The sequence below is a fragment of the Epinephelus moara genome, chromosome 19, assembly GCF_006386435.1.
Source record: "Epinephelus moara isolate mb chromosome 19, YSFRI_EMoa_1.0, whole genome shotgun sequence".
Lineage (NCBI taxonomy): Eukaryota > Metazoa > Chordata > Actinopteri > Perciformes > Serranidae > Epinephelus > Epinephelus moara.
In genome coordinates, this window is record NC_065524.1 from 21,926,048 (window position 1) to 21,940,160 (window position 14,113).

General features: G+C 39.4%; 1 protein-coding gene across 1 annotated transcript in view; it reads left to right on the forward strand.

Annotated features, from left to right (window-relative positions):
• Window positions 1-216: 216 nt before the first annotated feature.
• Window positions 217-14,113, forward strand: part of zgc:154058 (Transmembrane protein 150A-like) — a 31,635-nt gene continuing 17,738 nt past the window's right edge. Inside the window, exons 1-5 of the mRNA XM_050071981.1 lie at window positions 217-486; window positions 1,464-1,709; window positions 7,165-7,212; window positions 8,668-8,754; window positions 9,997-10,064. Of these exons, the coding sequence (XP_049927938.1) occupies window positions 1,645-1,709; window positions 7,165-7,212; window positions 8,668-8,754; window positions 9,997-10,064 (268 nt within the window). The 5' untranslated portion in view covers window positions 217-486; window positions 1,464-1,644. The remainder of the gene's footprint in view (window positions 487-1,463; window positions 1,710-7,164; window positions 7,213-8,667; window positions 8,755-9,996; window positions 10,065-14,113) is intronic.

A 14,113-nucleotide genomic window follows, 5' to 3' on the forward strand; every position in this document is an offset into this window, starting at 1 on the left:
TCAAATTATCGTGAAAAGTTATGTAGCTAACACACTGTTATATTTTCTTGAGCTACTCACAGTAAAAGACGACATACACTGTAATGAAACTACTTTTAGCGTCGCTTTTTCTGCTTTCGACCCCGCCGAACCGCCCGGTCGGTGCGCAGCGAAACATAAATGCAACGTACCCTGCCCACTACAGGTTCTGGGGGGCGGAGCCAAACAGCTGGATACGGTGGAGTATCTCGTGGCGGCGATGCAACGGGACCGACCGCTCGCGAGCCTCCCCCCTTGGTAATTCTAATACAAAGCGAAAAACGGCTAACGGGACTTCAGCAGTACGGGACATAAAACATAGGTTTTGTTATTAAAAAATAAGGCTTCAGCGGCTCCAGCGAGGCCAGTGTGGAAAGGTTTGGAACCACCGGAGGTGTGGAGGACAGGTCGGCGTACTCAAGTTACCAAAAAACATCAGAAACTTGCAAGCTAGCAAAGAGACGGAGGGTGAGTGGTCTCAGATTTGCTTCTGATGTTCGACGTTGATGCTAGCTAGAAAGGTGAAGGTGAGCAGCTGTTGTGCCATGAGAAGAGATATAGGTTAGTTAACGTTAAACAAACGTAAATTGTAAATGAAAATATGAGTAAAACTAAGATAAGTGTGATTTAAAACCTATTAGAAAGGCAACCCGTGCTAAATACAGTAGTAATACAAAGTTAAAGCTGCTAAAACAACGGTTTTAAGCTAGATTCAGTGTTCTTTTAGATCATTTTTATATCAAACATGTAAAAAATAATACAAAAACAAAACAAGAATAACTCAAACAATGATCAGCAAACATATAATTACATCAAATTGTCAATAAATAAAATGAATAAGTGTTACATGTCCAAAAAGAAGTAGTGAGAAGTGTACACTCATATGGTTTTACCCCTTTTCTATGACTTAAATAGTGAACTTTTACCATGTATACACATAATTACCTTAATGTTTATCATATGCAATATCTTTTTTTTTTTTTTCACCTTAGTGTATCAAATGTAATTCATACTGTTTATGCCATTTACACAAACATAATCATTGTGCAGGTGCCCATCCAACATGTCCCTAAACTCACTAGAATAAGAGTTTAATGACATGTTTTTGATAATGGAAACTACCACATAAGTTCATCATTTCAGTACAACATTATACCGCTCCAAAATTTTGAGGCACACTTTAGAAAAATGAAGCATTGACACTTTACAAAAGCAGTCTGTATTGGATAGATATCGTATTGGATTGCGTTACAGGTGGGTTTTTTTTGTAATGTAACCCCTATATCCTTGTTTTTGTACACTATATTGCTGTGAGCATCACATAAACCTCGACTACACAGTCTTACTCAGATTACTTTAACTGGCAAGGCTTAATGATGATTGCTTTTTGGTAAGCAGGTGAATGATCCTGACCTAACTCACTCCCCCCTCCTCTTATTCACCAGCTAAAAGGACACTGTCCTTGCCAGTGTCTCATCTACTATCCTCCATCTCCAAGGAAATGAATCAGTTGGTGGCAATGCAGCTGTCAGTCACACTCAGTTAAATGTTAGTACTACTTGAGCAGATATCGCTCGGCTGGCCGAAGAGGAAAAAGAAGAAAGGGGCTGCTAAAGGTGCTGGAAGATGTCTCTCTGGATGATACTGCCTGTCAGTCTCCCAGTTCTGACTATAACTGGGATATGGGTTGTGTAAGTATTACATTTGTTTGGTCGTAAAAAAAAAAAATCAAACTATAAAATCCATGTTTTAAGATCAAAATCAAACACAGCCAAGTATCTCTTCAATTCATCTGAGACTGAAATGGTTTCTAAAATTGTCTGCTGCCTTAGTAGTGAGTGATGTCAGTGCAAGTATGATTTTATGTCAAGGATGATACATAGCTTATGCTGTAAAAACAATAATATGAATTTGCGAAGCAGAAGTAAGTCTTCCTGACAATACAGGAACCGTCTGTTAAAAGTGAAAGAAACAGTTTCAAAGAAGTGTGTTATTTCTGCGATAACCACAAGATTTCAACAGGAATTTATTTGTCCAGTCACACTGTTTATCTTAAATTCCATCAGACACAAAGAAATCCCCTTATCCCCAGCAATTTTATACTATACTGTATATTGTAGAGATGAACAACAGCAATATATAATCTTCACATCACAATGTTTCCATGCACAATAGTATAACTATGACGCTCTATGTAAACCATTTTACTGCTTAATAGATCCATAAAACTGATTTCACACACACATTAGTTCTGCCTGCATAGCCGTTGACTAATCACTTCCACATTTCACATTCATTTTGAATACAATAAACAAAATTATGTGACAAGGATAATGATTTTGAATCTAGATCTTTCTTATTAAAGTGTATATAAAAAACAGAAATATCATTATGATATAATTGTAATGTTAATGATATTTGGCAAATGATCTTTCACATAGAATACATAGACTGATATGTAGGCCATATTCCATCTGTTGTTTATGTTGAAGCAAAAACCCTTTGATACCTCAGCCTCTGTTGCCTCCAGGAGGGCAACACTGCATATTTACCCTGAATTCCTGGGAGCCATGGCGATTGCATGTGGATTAACTCTCTCCAGGAAGGATCTGGGATTATCACCCCTTTTTTACGATATTTGAGCAGATGACCGGAGAGAAAAGACACTACCTCCTGGTTATGTTCGGGCTGGCAGCTCTCTTCTCTGCTCTGTTACAACTTTGGGAAGAGGAATGCTTACCCCAAGGGGAGAGAGACAGATGGCCCAAGTCCAGATTGTTGTGGTCTATATCTATGATGAGATGCGTGGGGAATAGGCAGTCTAATCAGATGCCAAAGCTTAGACCTTGCACACCAATTAGTGTTTGTGAACATGGCTGCTTCACAGTCCAATCAGGAGTGTGTATTCAGGTGTGCAGGGCTTTGCAGAAATGATGTTGCTTCAGGCCTTTACTGAGTTTGAGAATGTGCAGGTGAAATTAGCGCTAGCAGTGCACATTTCTTTCTTGTTTTGGCATTTGTTTCTGAGGCAGAAAGTTGATCAGGGGTTAAGATGCCAAATGCTGCTGATTGTCCGTCCCCTTAAACCCATTTCCTTCCTGTTACCTTGACAAGGGCGCCTTGTTTCTAAGAGCAGTCAAGGGTCCTTTTCCAGACTAGTGGAATGTCAGAGGATGTGACATGTTGCGTAACTCCCTCTTTCTCTGTGGGCAAGTAGGTGGGAGTAAGGTAAATATTGAAAGGTGGTAATAGAGAGCACAAGCAGAACTTTCACTCAGCATCTGGTGGCCATGCCCAGTGCACGAAAAGGTCTGTGCGCAGGCAAAGAAAGGCTTGTGCCCACCCAAGAGTCTTGACTTTGATTCATTTGCTGACCTTTTGTAAGTTAAGCACTGTGCTTGAACCATCAGTGTGACTCCACTACAGCTGTATGAAGTACCTCTTGCTTGACATTTAGATTTGAAGTTGTTTTTAAGCATATAGTTTGCTTCCAGTTTTAAAATACTGCACATTTTAGGTGCTACAGCAACCAGCCAGAGAAACAACTGGAGCTAAGCCTGTACTGCCAAAATTCATTCATAGTTTATGCATCACACCCTTTCCTGTGGTTTCTGATATGTTATTTTTGCACAGCTTTTGGGAATTCTCATGCTTCTGTGAAAGCCCTTGTTCAATCCTAAGTAAAAAAAACCCAACATGGCCTGTTCCACCTATATGTTGCTCACAGGCATGCAATTTAACTTTACAACCACTGCTGAGCTTTGATAGAGGTCTAATTATGTAAACAAACCTATTATTACCCAGCCTCCTCCGAGCACAGAATGCACCAGTTTAGTTTCACATACCGCTAAAAAAGACCACTCTATTTAGAAACATCCCAGAGCTGCACTGCTGCTACTTTAATTCTGGAAGTTGACCAAATGTAAAAAATGTGCCTCAAGAGTTATGGAAAATGTAACAACTTCAGCTGGCTACAGTTTCTCTCCCTGTATTTTTCTAATGAAGTCCCATGGCAATCCTCTGCAGTTGTTGTAAGCTTCTTTTGTTTTTGTTGGTGTCATTGTATTGGAGCCCTGGCAGCTTTCCACCTGACGGCCATATTCCACTCACACCAGTGGGTTTCCTTGCTGCATTATGCAAGAGCAGTGCTCTTTACATGTGTGCCATCTGGCTTATATGACTTTCACATGGTGATTCACATTGCCTAATAGCCACCAATAACCAGCCAGCCAAATGTTGCCACCCTCTACAGCAGTCAGTCAATATCAGGCATGCATCTTACCAGTCACATGCAGCGTTTGGAAATAAAGAAACCAGATGCAATATTTATGATATCACCACACACAGATAGTCCCAAATGTAGGTTTTCTAATAGCAATTAATGCTCTTGGGTTGTCTTAATCTTAATTAAGTGGAGAGACTGGCTGTCGTAGTAATGGTTGTAAAATAGTGTACATACAATGCAAACAGATGAAATTGTATGATACCACAAAGTTGAACACTAAACATAAGCTTTGATTGATTGCAAGCATCTGTAAAGTTCATGGGTGATAGAGAATTAGAGTGTAGAAAAAACATGCGTTTTCAGTTGATCTGACTGGATCAGTGTGTGTATTGTCTGACCCGGCTGTTTGACCCTGCCTTCAACCAGGGGTCAGTGGTGGATCTTGCCAAAGGCGACATAGGCAGCTTCCCAGGGCACCACCAAAAGGGGGGGGGGGCAAAGTTGTTACATGGTTAGCTCTTTATTGAGTGCTGAATTGTTACAGGACCATTATAACCATATGTTGTTGTTGTTGCGCATATTGGCAGTGACTTCTTGCCCAGTTATGTACCTACAACAGCAATATAACAGACTACATGTCCTGTATTGTACTGTATGTGTATCACATTGATGTATGCCTTCTTTTGAAGTGTGAGACCCTCTGACACTCAGATTTTGGTCACAGTTGTGGTATTGTGGAAATTATTTACACCAGAATCTTTGCCACACATAAAATATGTCTTGCCTCCAGTAAATATAGTTAGGAATTGTGTATATGTGTGTTGACACGTGTGACTCTGCTTGTTAATGTCAGTCGTGTGTGTCTTTATGATATGTCTCCATCTCTCAAAGACTATCAGCCCTGGAAACAATTGTAATTGGTACTTAACCTCCTACTGAACTGTGACTGCTTTCACAAATCAGGACAAATAGTCTCTGTGTCTTACTCCGACTGTCGGTCTTTTCATCTTTTCCTGGCAGTTTAAAATATATACATGATCAGTGTATACTGTGTGTGTGTGTGTGTGTGTGTGTGTGTGTGTGTGTGTGTGTGTGTGTGAAGAGCAAGGGGACAAAGTGACAAATGCTTTTCCTTCCAGAGCCTCCCTTTGCCCCTCCGACATGTCCACCTAAAAATAGAAAAATTATCATGTAGAATTATGTATCTTGGCTCACAATTCGAAAGCACAGTTTGGCAGATGTTAACACCTTTTTGTCCTCTGAGCTTCATACTGAGCAGTGCAAGCCATTTCATACACAGTGTTTTGCATATTTACAGCTGCTGCTCCATATGACTTGGACATGTATGGACAGATTGAGCTGTACATGTTGCTGCAGGGGAAATAATCAAGGGCCTGACACGTGCACCCCAAAGCAGCAGTGTATAAAGGTGAACCATTCACTGGCATTTCATCAGCCTAGAATAACTCACTCCCTGGTAGAAATAAGTCTGCCTTTTCAGTGCAACTTCGATATCCTTAAGTTGCTGAAAATGTTCTATAAGGTGAGAGTTATAAGTGTTTGTGGACAGTTAATGATCATTGTCACAATTTGTGTCATCACTGTGGCCTAATTAAGAAAGGCTTAGCCATGTCAGGTTTTATTTAAAGCCCAAGCAATACTGAATTTGTGCGGCTGATATTGATATCAGAGTTTGGAAGTTTAAAATTACAAACAGTACTATATCACATATACACTGATACTTATATATCTGCAGTAAAGTTATATGGTTCGATATGTTGCCCAGTCCAGCTCTGGTTTTACTTTAAGTGATGACTCTCAGGCTCACTCACATTATACACCCAGAACTTGCAACGAATAACTGATTCAACGATTATTTGTCAGCTATTAAATTGATCACCAACTAATTTGATAATCGATTAATCCGTTTGAGTAATTTTTTAAGAAAAAAAGTTAACATTTTCTGATGCTAACTTCTTTAATTAGAATATTATCTGTTTCTTTTACTCCTCTATGACTGTAAACTGAATTTTTTGGGTTGTGGACAAAACAAGACATTCGAAGATGTCACCTTGTCTTGAAACACTAATCAACATTTCTACTGTTTTATAGACCAAACAACTAATCGATCAATCAAGAGAATAAGTACCAGATTAACTGACAATTAAAACAATCATTATTTAGAGCCCTACAGAGCTTAAATTTATGTCCAGTGTTTAAATGTTTAATTCAGTTGATCCTCGGGGCATTGACCTCTCTATGGATGTGTCTGGTCAGTGACCTGACCAGATAAACACTTCTGTTTGATTTCAGCAGTAATGAAACCAGTTTGACCGATACAAGCCAGGCTTTTTATCTGCGGTCATCGAATTCCAGGATAAAGTGATAAGAAACTGTGAAATATCAGGTTGTCTGGTCATACAGTTTAATCAAACAGGTTGAACTCATTGCTCGGTCAGACTGGCAGGACATGAACATATGACATTTTGGTAATAAAAGTATAGCTCAAGTGTAGGTAGGCAGTTGAAATCCAACACTGTACAAAAGGAGTTAACTGCACTACAAATATGAAACAGTGTTCTGTGAAAAGACATGACAGACAACCTCAGGGTTTTGCTAAAAATAAATTATACTTGTTTTACTTTTCCCTTCCAGGAATTACGTTCACACTGATAATTTCGTTATCTGTGTCTGTCTCTCTTGTGTAGCAGCTCTGGGATCACAGTATTATAAAGATTTGTATTGGCTGTGGTTATCACAATACATTTGCTGTTAGTTGCTTGACATTTTAAAGATCAGTTCTTATTCTAATTATTACTCATTAGGTGTTGTTGTGTGACAATGTAATCACAACAGAAGCTCACAATATACCAAAATTGTTGCCTTTTTGTTTTGGCTAATCTTAACTATCTCTCTTTTAGGTATGCCATGGCCCTGTACAATCAACATGTCTGCCCTGTGGATAACTGGTATGTTGCTGCTGAATCTACCCTGCATTTTCATACCTCTGTTGATCCCCATACACTCACAAAATTGTGCCTTGCAGTCTGGTAATTTGTCGTTGTCAGCGTCTTTCTTTCCCAATCTTTTCCTCTATGGAATGCAATTAGCTTAATTGGCACATTAAGTAATGGGATTATTTTCTACACACATAAATCCCCCCACACACAAACCAGGAGAATAAACTGTAGTAAACAGACATGGATCTAAACTATGATTCAGTGTTTGTTATTGTTCTCAATTCATGCACTGCCAGTGAGTAACTGACTATTCCTCTTGTTGAGGTTAGAGCTACTACAGTATGTGATGACACGCTGGTTCTCTGGCACTTTGACTCAGCAACTCTAGAAACAGAAAAAAAGCCTAACTGAAACCCAACAACATGGTACTCGAAAACTGTAATTACTGACAGGGCTGGGTGTCATTTAAAAAATCACGATCCCAGTAGCAATGCCAGTACCCTTAAAGTGATATCGATGCCAGTCGAGTACTTCAATAAATTCCTTTTTTTCTACTTCATTCAATAACCTTCATGTGATTAGAAGCATTCAGTTGCATAAAATGCCACCATACTTAAAAACATCTTGTCGGTATCTCGGCACGCTAAACTGCCAGCTCCGTCAAATACACCACGCCCAACTTCACCACACCACAGACTGTATGGGTTGTGGTTGCTATGGTAGTGGGCCAATCACATGTCGCATAAATCTGAAGAGGGCTTGCAGTGATTGGCTGCAGTTTTCCTAGATCTGGATACAAAAATGATTGAATGGAGGTATCATTTGACTGAGGAAGTTTCAAGATGATTTGGTACTGGGTTATTTGTTTTCAGTACCTTACAGGTATAGAGTTCGAATACTATGATCTAAATACTGAAAATGTTAACTATATCACAACTTAAATATATAAATAAGACATTCCAACACCTCTTGCAAACTCTAGCGGATGGAGCACAAAAAATTATTCAGCGCAATCCATGAACGACAACAATATTCAGGGAGTCTTTGAGCCCTGATCGAGCCGAAGCAGTGGATCACTGTTGCTCTGAAAATTGTTTGGAGGTGTGTGAAGCTTCGCATATATAGAGAGGGGGGGGGGTTCAAGCAAGTGACACATTGCTTAGCCTGTTTGCTGATGCACAGAGCAGATTAGGACACCTTGGAAAAAACTGGAACAAGTCTCACTCATCTGCATTGTGTCGAGTCTGGTAGAGGTGTGAAAATACATGTGCTAATAATAATAACAAATACATCTGCACTTTGTTTTGGGTTTAAATCAAATTTTGACAAGTGGAACTTTGACAGCAGGATTAAAGTTGTTATTTTCCCATGCCTTAAGATAAATGTGATTTTGCTCCATATGCGTGCCTTTTAACATAAAGTTAGTGGGTTTTTTTACATGTGTGTGCATGTTTGATGTTCCAGGTTGTACAACCAGTCATGTGAAGAGGACCTGTATTTACAGAGTGGGCCAACCTTGTGCTGCACGCTAGACAATGTACCTCTCATCAGGTCAGTGAGAGACTACCACCCTGAGCCCAACCCTACCTCTTTCTGTCTCTTCTCTGTCTCTGTGTTTCTACTTTTTGCTTGGTTATTAAAAACAGGAACACTGCCCCATTGTCTTACATGTCCCCTGTTGACACATTGTTGATAAAAAAGTGAGTGAACTTGAAGGAAACACTTCTCCTGAGTGTGTGTGTGTGTGTGTGTGTGCGTGTGCATTCTGAAAATAACTTGGGGCTGAAATATCCTGCCTGCCACCGTGGCAGTTCAGAGGCAAGGCATGGGTCTGCACTTTACCATGTTAACACATACACATGCACATGCACACACAGAGGCGCCGGCTTACATTTGGGGGGAAATCAAGACACTCCCGCTCTTTTGTTTAACTTTTTGTCCCACTGAGCTTTCAACATCAAAGACCAGCTGCTGGGTTTGTTTAAAATATCTGGAGAAGATTGCTAGAAAATGCACACGCACTTATGCAATGAACGTGACTTTGTAACCATAACTATTAAGTAGCCTTCAAACCATATGTGCAGCTGCAGAAAATAACTGAGAAATGTCTAAATGTTGCAGAGATGATCTTTACTAATGCGATGCTGCTGTTGTTGCTTAATCTACATTTTAGTGGTAAAAGTGAAGAGATGCACATTTTCCAGCTATATTACTATATATTCAGCAAGATCACATGCTGTTGTAGTCAGTGAGTAATTGATTAAAAATAAACTTTGCCAAATTAAATCTAAAATCTGGCTAAATGTACATAATTATCCATCAAAATACTAAATACATCAAAGAATTGTTAAAAAATCACGAGTGGGAGAATTAGCCTACTGAATTTTACATTTCCATCTGAAGATTGTGTGTGTGTGTGTGTGTGTGTGTGTGTGTGTGTGTGTGTGTGTGTGCGCGTGTGTGACTGCAGTCAGCTGAGAAGGCTTTGGCTTTGTAGGCAGCCGGCGCTCAGGCATAGACAGCCTGTGTTGACTGTCTCCTGCCTTCCCCTCCTACAAACATTTCCCATTCCTAGAGGAGAGTATGCAGTAGGTGAAAAGTCACAGGCTTGGTGATGGGATGTGAGAAAGTGTCTTTCCCCCCCTCCTTCCTTATGGTGTGAGCAAAAATGCATCCTTAACATGCCATATTTCAGAGTGCACACTGTGGGAGGGGAATTAGTGTTACTGCGTAGTGTGCGTAGGTTGATTCACAGCAGTTCTCTGATTTATTTTTGTGTTATCTTTCTTGCAGTAAATGTGGAACTCTTCCCCCTGAGAGCTGCTTCTTCAGCCTTATCTGCAGCACAGGCTCATTCATGGGTAAGGCACATGTGCATAAACATACACACGCACATGAGAAGTCACACCTAATGATTAATTTAATTACTAATATGCTATGTTAGAAAATGGTGAAAAATGCCCTTCACAATTTCTCAGAGGCCAAGGTGCCCTGTGTCCAACGAAGTGTTTTTTTTCCCAGCTGAAAATGTCAGGCACTCCTCAGGAAATGCCCAGTTGGGAGTGCTTGAGAGCGCTTTGGAGTTGCAGCGTTTTTTCAGTGGAGATGCATTTGTTGCATCTGGTTGTTAGGATACAGGATATCCACAGAAGGAAAAATGTTGCCTCAAGGTAGAGTACTTGCTCTGGATGAAGGGAAAGCTGATAAATGTAAGGAGAGAGGACGAATCTATGTGGATCCATGAGAGGAAACACATATTAATATATACACAGTATAACATATTTCTCCTTCATTGTTGTTGTTGCTCAGCAATTGTACATGTAGGATGTGATGGTGGGTCTTTGTGGTGTTTGTCCCGCCCCTCCTCTGCTGTGATTTGACAGCTTGGTAGAAAGTGACAGTGATAAGTGACGTGTTTTACCCAAAGCTGAACATTTTTCAACTCTAGGTGCTCAGAAAAAAAAACACCAGACATGCAGCGCTCAGTGCAGAATAGACACTCAGCACCTCTTCACACTGCTGGCCTTTGTAGCGGAGCGTAAATACCCAGCATTCCCATTTCAAAGAATTAAAAAAATATGCTGACCTGAGGAAAAATTGCTTTGATGGACTTGGCCCCTGACAGTCCAGAGATATTCAGGTTACTGTTGTATAAAACTGAAAAAAAATAAAATAAAAATCAACAAATCTTGACACTTAAGAAATGACTTAATTATTAATCAACTATTAAAATACTTGATAATAGATTCTGTAGATAGATTAATAGTCTCAGTTCTGTATAATAGTGAGTCACAATGTGGGGTCTATGGCACTCTGCTAGGAGGTCCATGAAAACTTTTTGATTCATTCATTTAAATGATGGTAATATATATATGTTTTTTGTTTGTTTGTTTTTTACAAAGGGCTTTACATTTCAACAAACATTATTTAACTGTTTAAATCTATAATAGTTCATAGATTATGTTCTAATCTAACAAGTCTATAAATCTACAATACATGTCTAATATCTCTCTAATACATTGGTCTTGCATTGTTCTTTCGCATAACAAAGGCTATAGAAATGATATATAATGTGTGAAATATGTTAAATGATTACATAAACGTAGGACTGATTAAATAAAACTTTTCTTTCATAAGAGATTTTTATGTAGTAAAATGTGTTCCTTAAACCACATCAGCAGGAGACAGTCGTTTCATCTGTAGTAGGCACTAAATGTAGTTGCTTTGAAGTGTCTTTTGCTTATGTTAAGGCTGCAGAGTAGCTTTAGTTTTGTTGCCCTCAGAAAAATGCTGGTCCCGTGCAAAACCTACAACCACACTGACCGAGAGCCAGTGAAAACCCTGCATGTGGTCATTTTGAATGAAAGGGGAGGTAGAAAGGACAACACATTTTTTACCTCAGAATGGTTTCATATGGAATAATCCACAAATGCACAAGCACACACTTGATGAGTGTGTATTTTCGTAGGCACAAGAAAAACACGTGATATAAAAGGAAGGGAGCGAGCTCCCATGTGCTGCCCTGTGTGTTTTTTGTGTGTCTACACGTGCTGTTCCCTACGTTAACTGGTGGGTCTGACTACCCTGATCAAGTTAATGTTTCCCAGCTGTGGCTTAGACATGTTCTTTGTGTGTGTGTGTGCGTGCACAGATATAAAGCGGGGAAGAGGTCCCTTTGCCTTGTTTGTCTACTCATAAGGAGTCCAGCAGCTATTTAAAGCCTGCCTGATGAGACAATGATCCTTGTAGATTCAAAATGAGATGGATGCTACTGTGTGTTGTTGACATCCAAATTACAGCTCTGGCCCTTGCCTGTAACAAGAATATGAGCGCTCTTCTGTGCGTATGTTTGTATTTATGAATAGGGAGTGAGACTACACATACAGTATTATATACTGTGCTTGTGAGATTCTGTGGGGACCAGACAGTTGCAGCTTGGTGTGAAAGTCTGTTCAAGCAGTAGTGAAAGTCTAGAATTTGAGCAGCACTGCTAGCCAAGCATGACCCTTTAACCATAGTAGGTCAGTCTGCCAACATAGGGCACTTATATGCATTTGTGTAAGAGAAAGAGAGGTAGGCTAAGCGCTGCGCTGTGATTGTACCGTTAAGTTTACAAAAACTTAGACAAATCAGTTGAGGAAAAAGTTATGTGGCAACCGAACAATGTAGCTGCCAAACAGTGTGGCATCCCAGGGTTTACAGCCAAACAAAAGCAACACAACATTGCTGATTTCCCGTCTCCACTGTTGACTCCATTGCTCAACCATGATGACAGTTCATGTCTGACTCGATCTATTTGTAACTCTGTAGTAACTTTCCGGTGAACTGTGTTTATGTAAAGAGAGCTATCCCTGCTCATTACTCCTCACACGCATCTAAAATCTGACAGTCTGGTTTAGAATGAGCTCCACTGGCCATACACATAGTAACTGTACTGGTCCTTCCTGCCAACTACCATCTTCCCTGTCCAACCAGCCCCCTCTGTAAAAACCCTCTCATTTAGATCAGCTATTGTCGTATTTTTAAGTTTTTCTTGTATATTGCAGACTATGTAGGCTATGTCTGCTAAGCTGCTGTTAAGCTGCTAACAGTGAAATTGATAAAGTATCAGTCTATTTAACTACTAGTTAACACTAAACAAACTACATAAATTGCATCTGACTACATCTTTCTTGGGACAGAACCACCATAACAGCAGAATCATAAATCAGCTGAAAGGTTTTTTAACATAGAAGCACAACTAGAGCTCAAAGGATTAGTTAATTAAATGATTAGTTGATTGATAGAAAATGAATTGGCAGCAAATATGATAACTAAACAAAAATTACAAAAATTCACTTCATCCAGCCTCTCGAGAGTGAATATTTGTTGCTTTGCTTTGTTTTCTATGATAGTAAACTGAATATCATTGGGTTGTCAGGGCTCTCTGTTGGACATACTATACTGTGGTGACACTGTTAATGTATCACCTATTCAGCCATACAATACATCTGCAATAATAATACCAGCCAATATATCAGCTTAATCATTGGTCCAGCTCTAAACTGGATCACATACATACTGAAATCAGACTACACCTGTTGTTTACATGAAGAAATCTGAGCTGTTTTTCTCGTCCAAACATATACTGTAGATTGCGACACATCCTTTAGAACTGACGGAGCACACTTGTTCTCCATCCATCAGTTTTATGAGTCAATTGCTGACAGGCAGTGGTGGAATGTCATTCAGTACATTGATTTAAGTGCTGTACTTGAGGTATTATATATTATACTTCTACTCCACTACATCTCAGAGGCAAGCATTGTACTTCTCACTCCACTACATTCATCAACAAAAAAATCATGATGTAATCTTATAAATTAAGATAGATAAAGATCAAAAATTAGCTCTACCTTTACCAGTGGCACAAGTGATTAACACATTAATGCATCAGTAATTAAAATCCAGCAGTATAATATCCGTGGTTTATGAGTGGTTTTACTTTTGGTAGTTTAAAGGTACAGTGTGTTGGATTTAGTGGCATCCAGTGGTGAGGTTGCAAAACTAAAACTTTCCCGTATGCCAAGTGTGTAGCAGAACTTTCATGGCTGATGCAGAAACAGGAATGGCGCTATCTAGAGTTGTTTTTTTTTTTTTTTGTCCGTTCTTGGCACAGAACATGGCGTACTAGAAGAGGTCTTGCTCTATATGTAGATGTAAACGGCCCAGTCGAAGGTAGTTAAAACACAAAGATTCGTATTTTCAGGTGATTATACACTAAAGAAAAGTTAAGTTTTGAATGTATGACTTTTACTTGTAACAGAGTATTTCTACACTGTAGTATTGCTGCTTTTACTTAAGTAAAAGATCCAAGTACTTCTTCCACCACTGCTGACAGGCATGTGATATCACAGCTACCTGTTTGAAC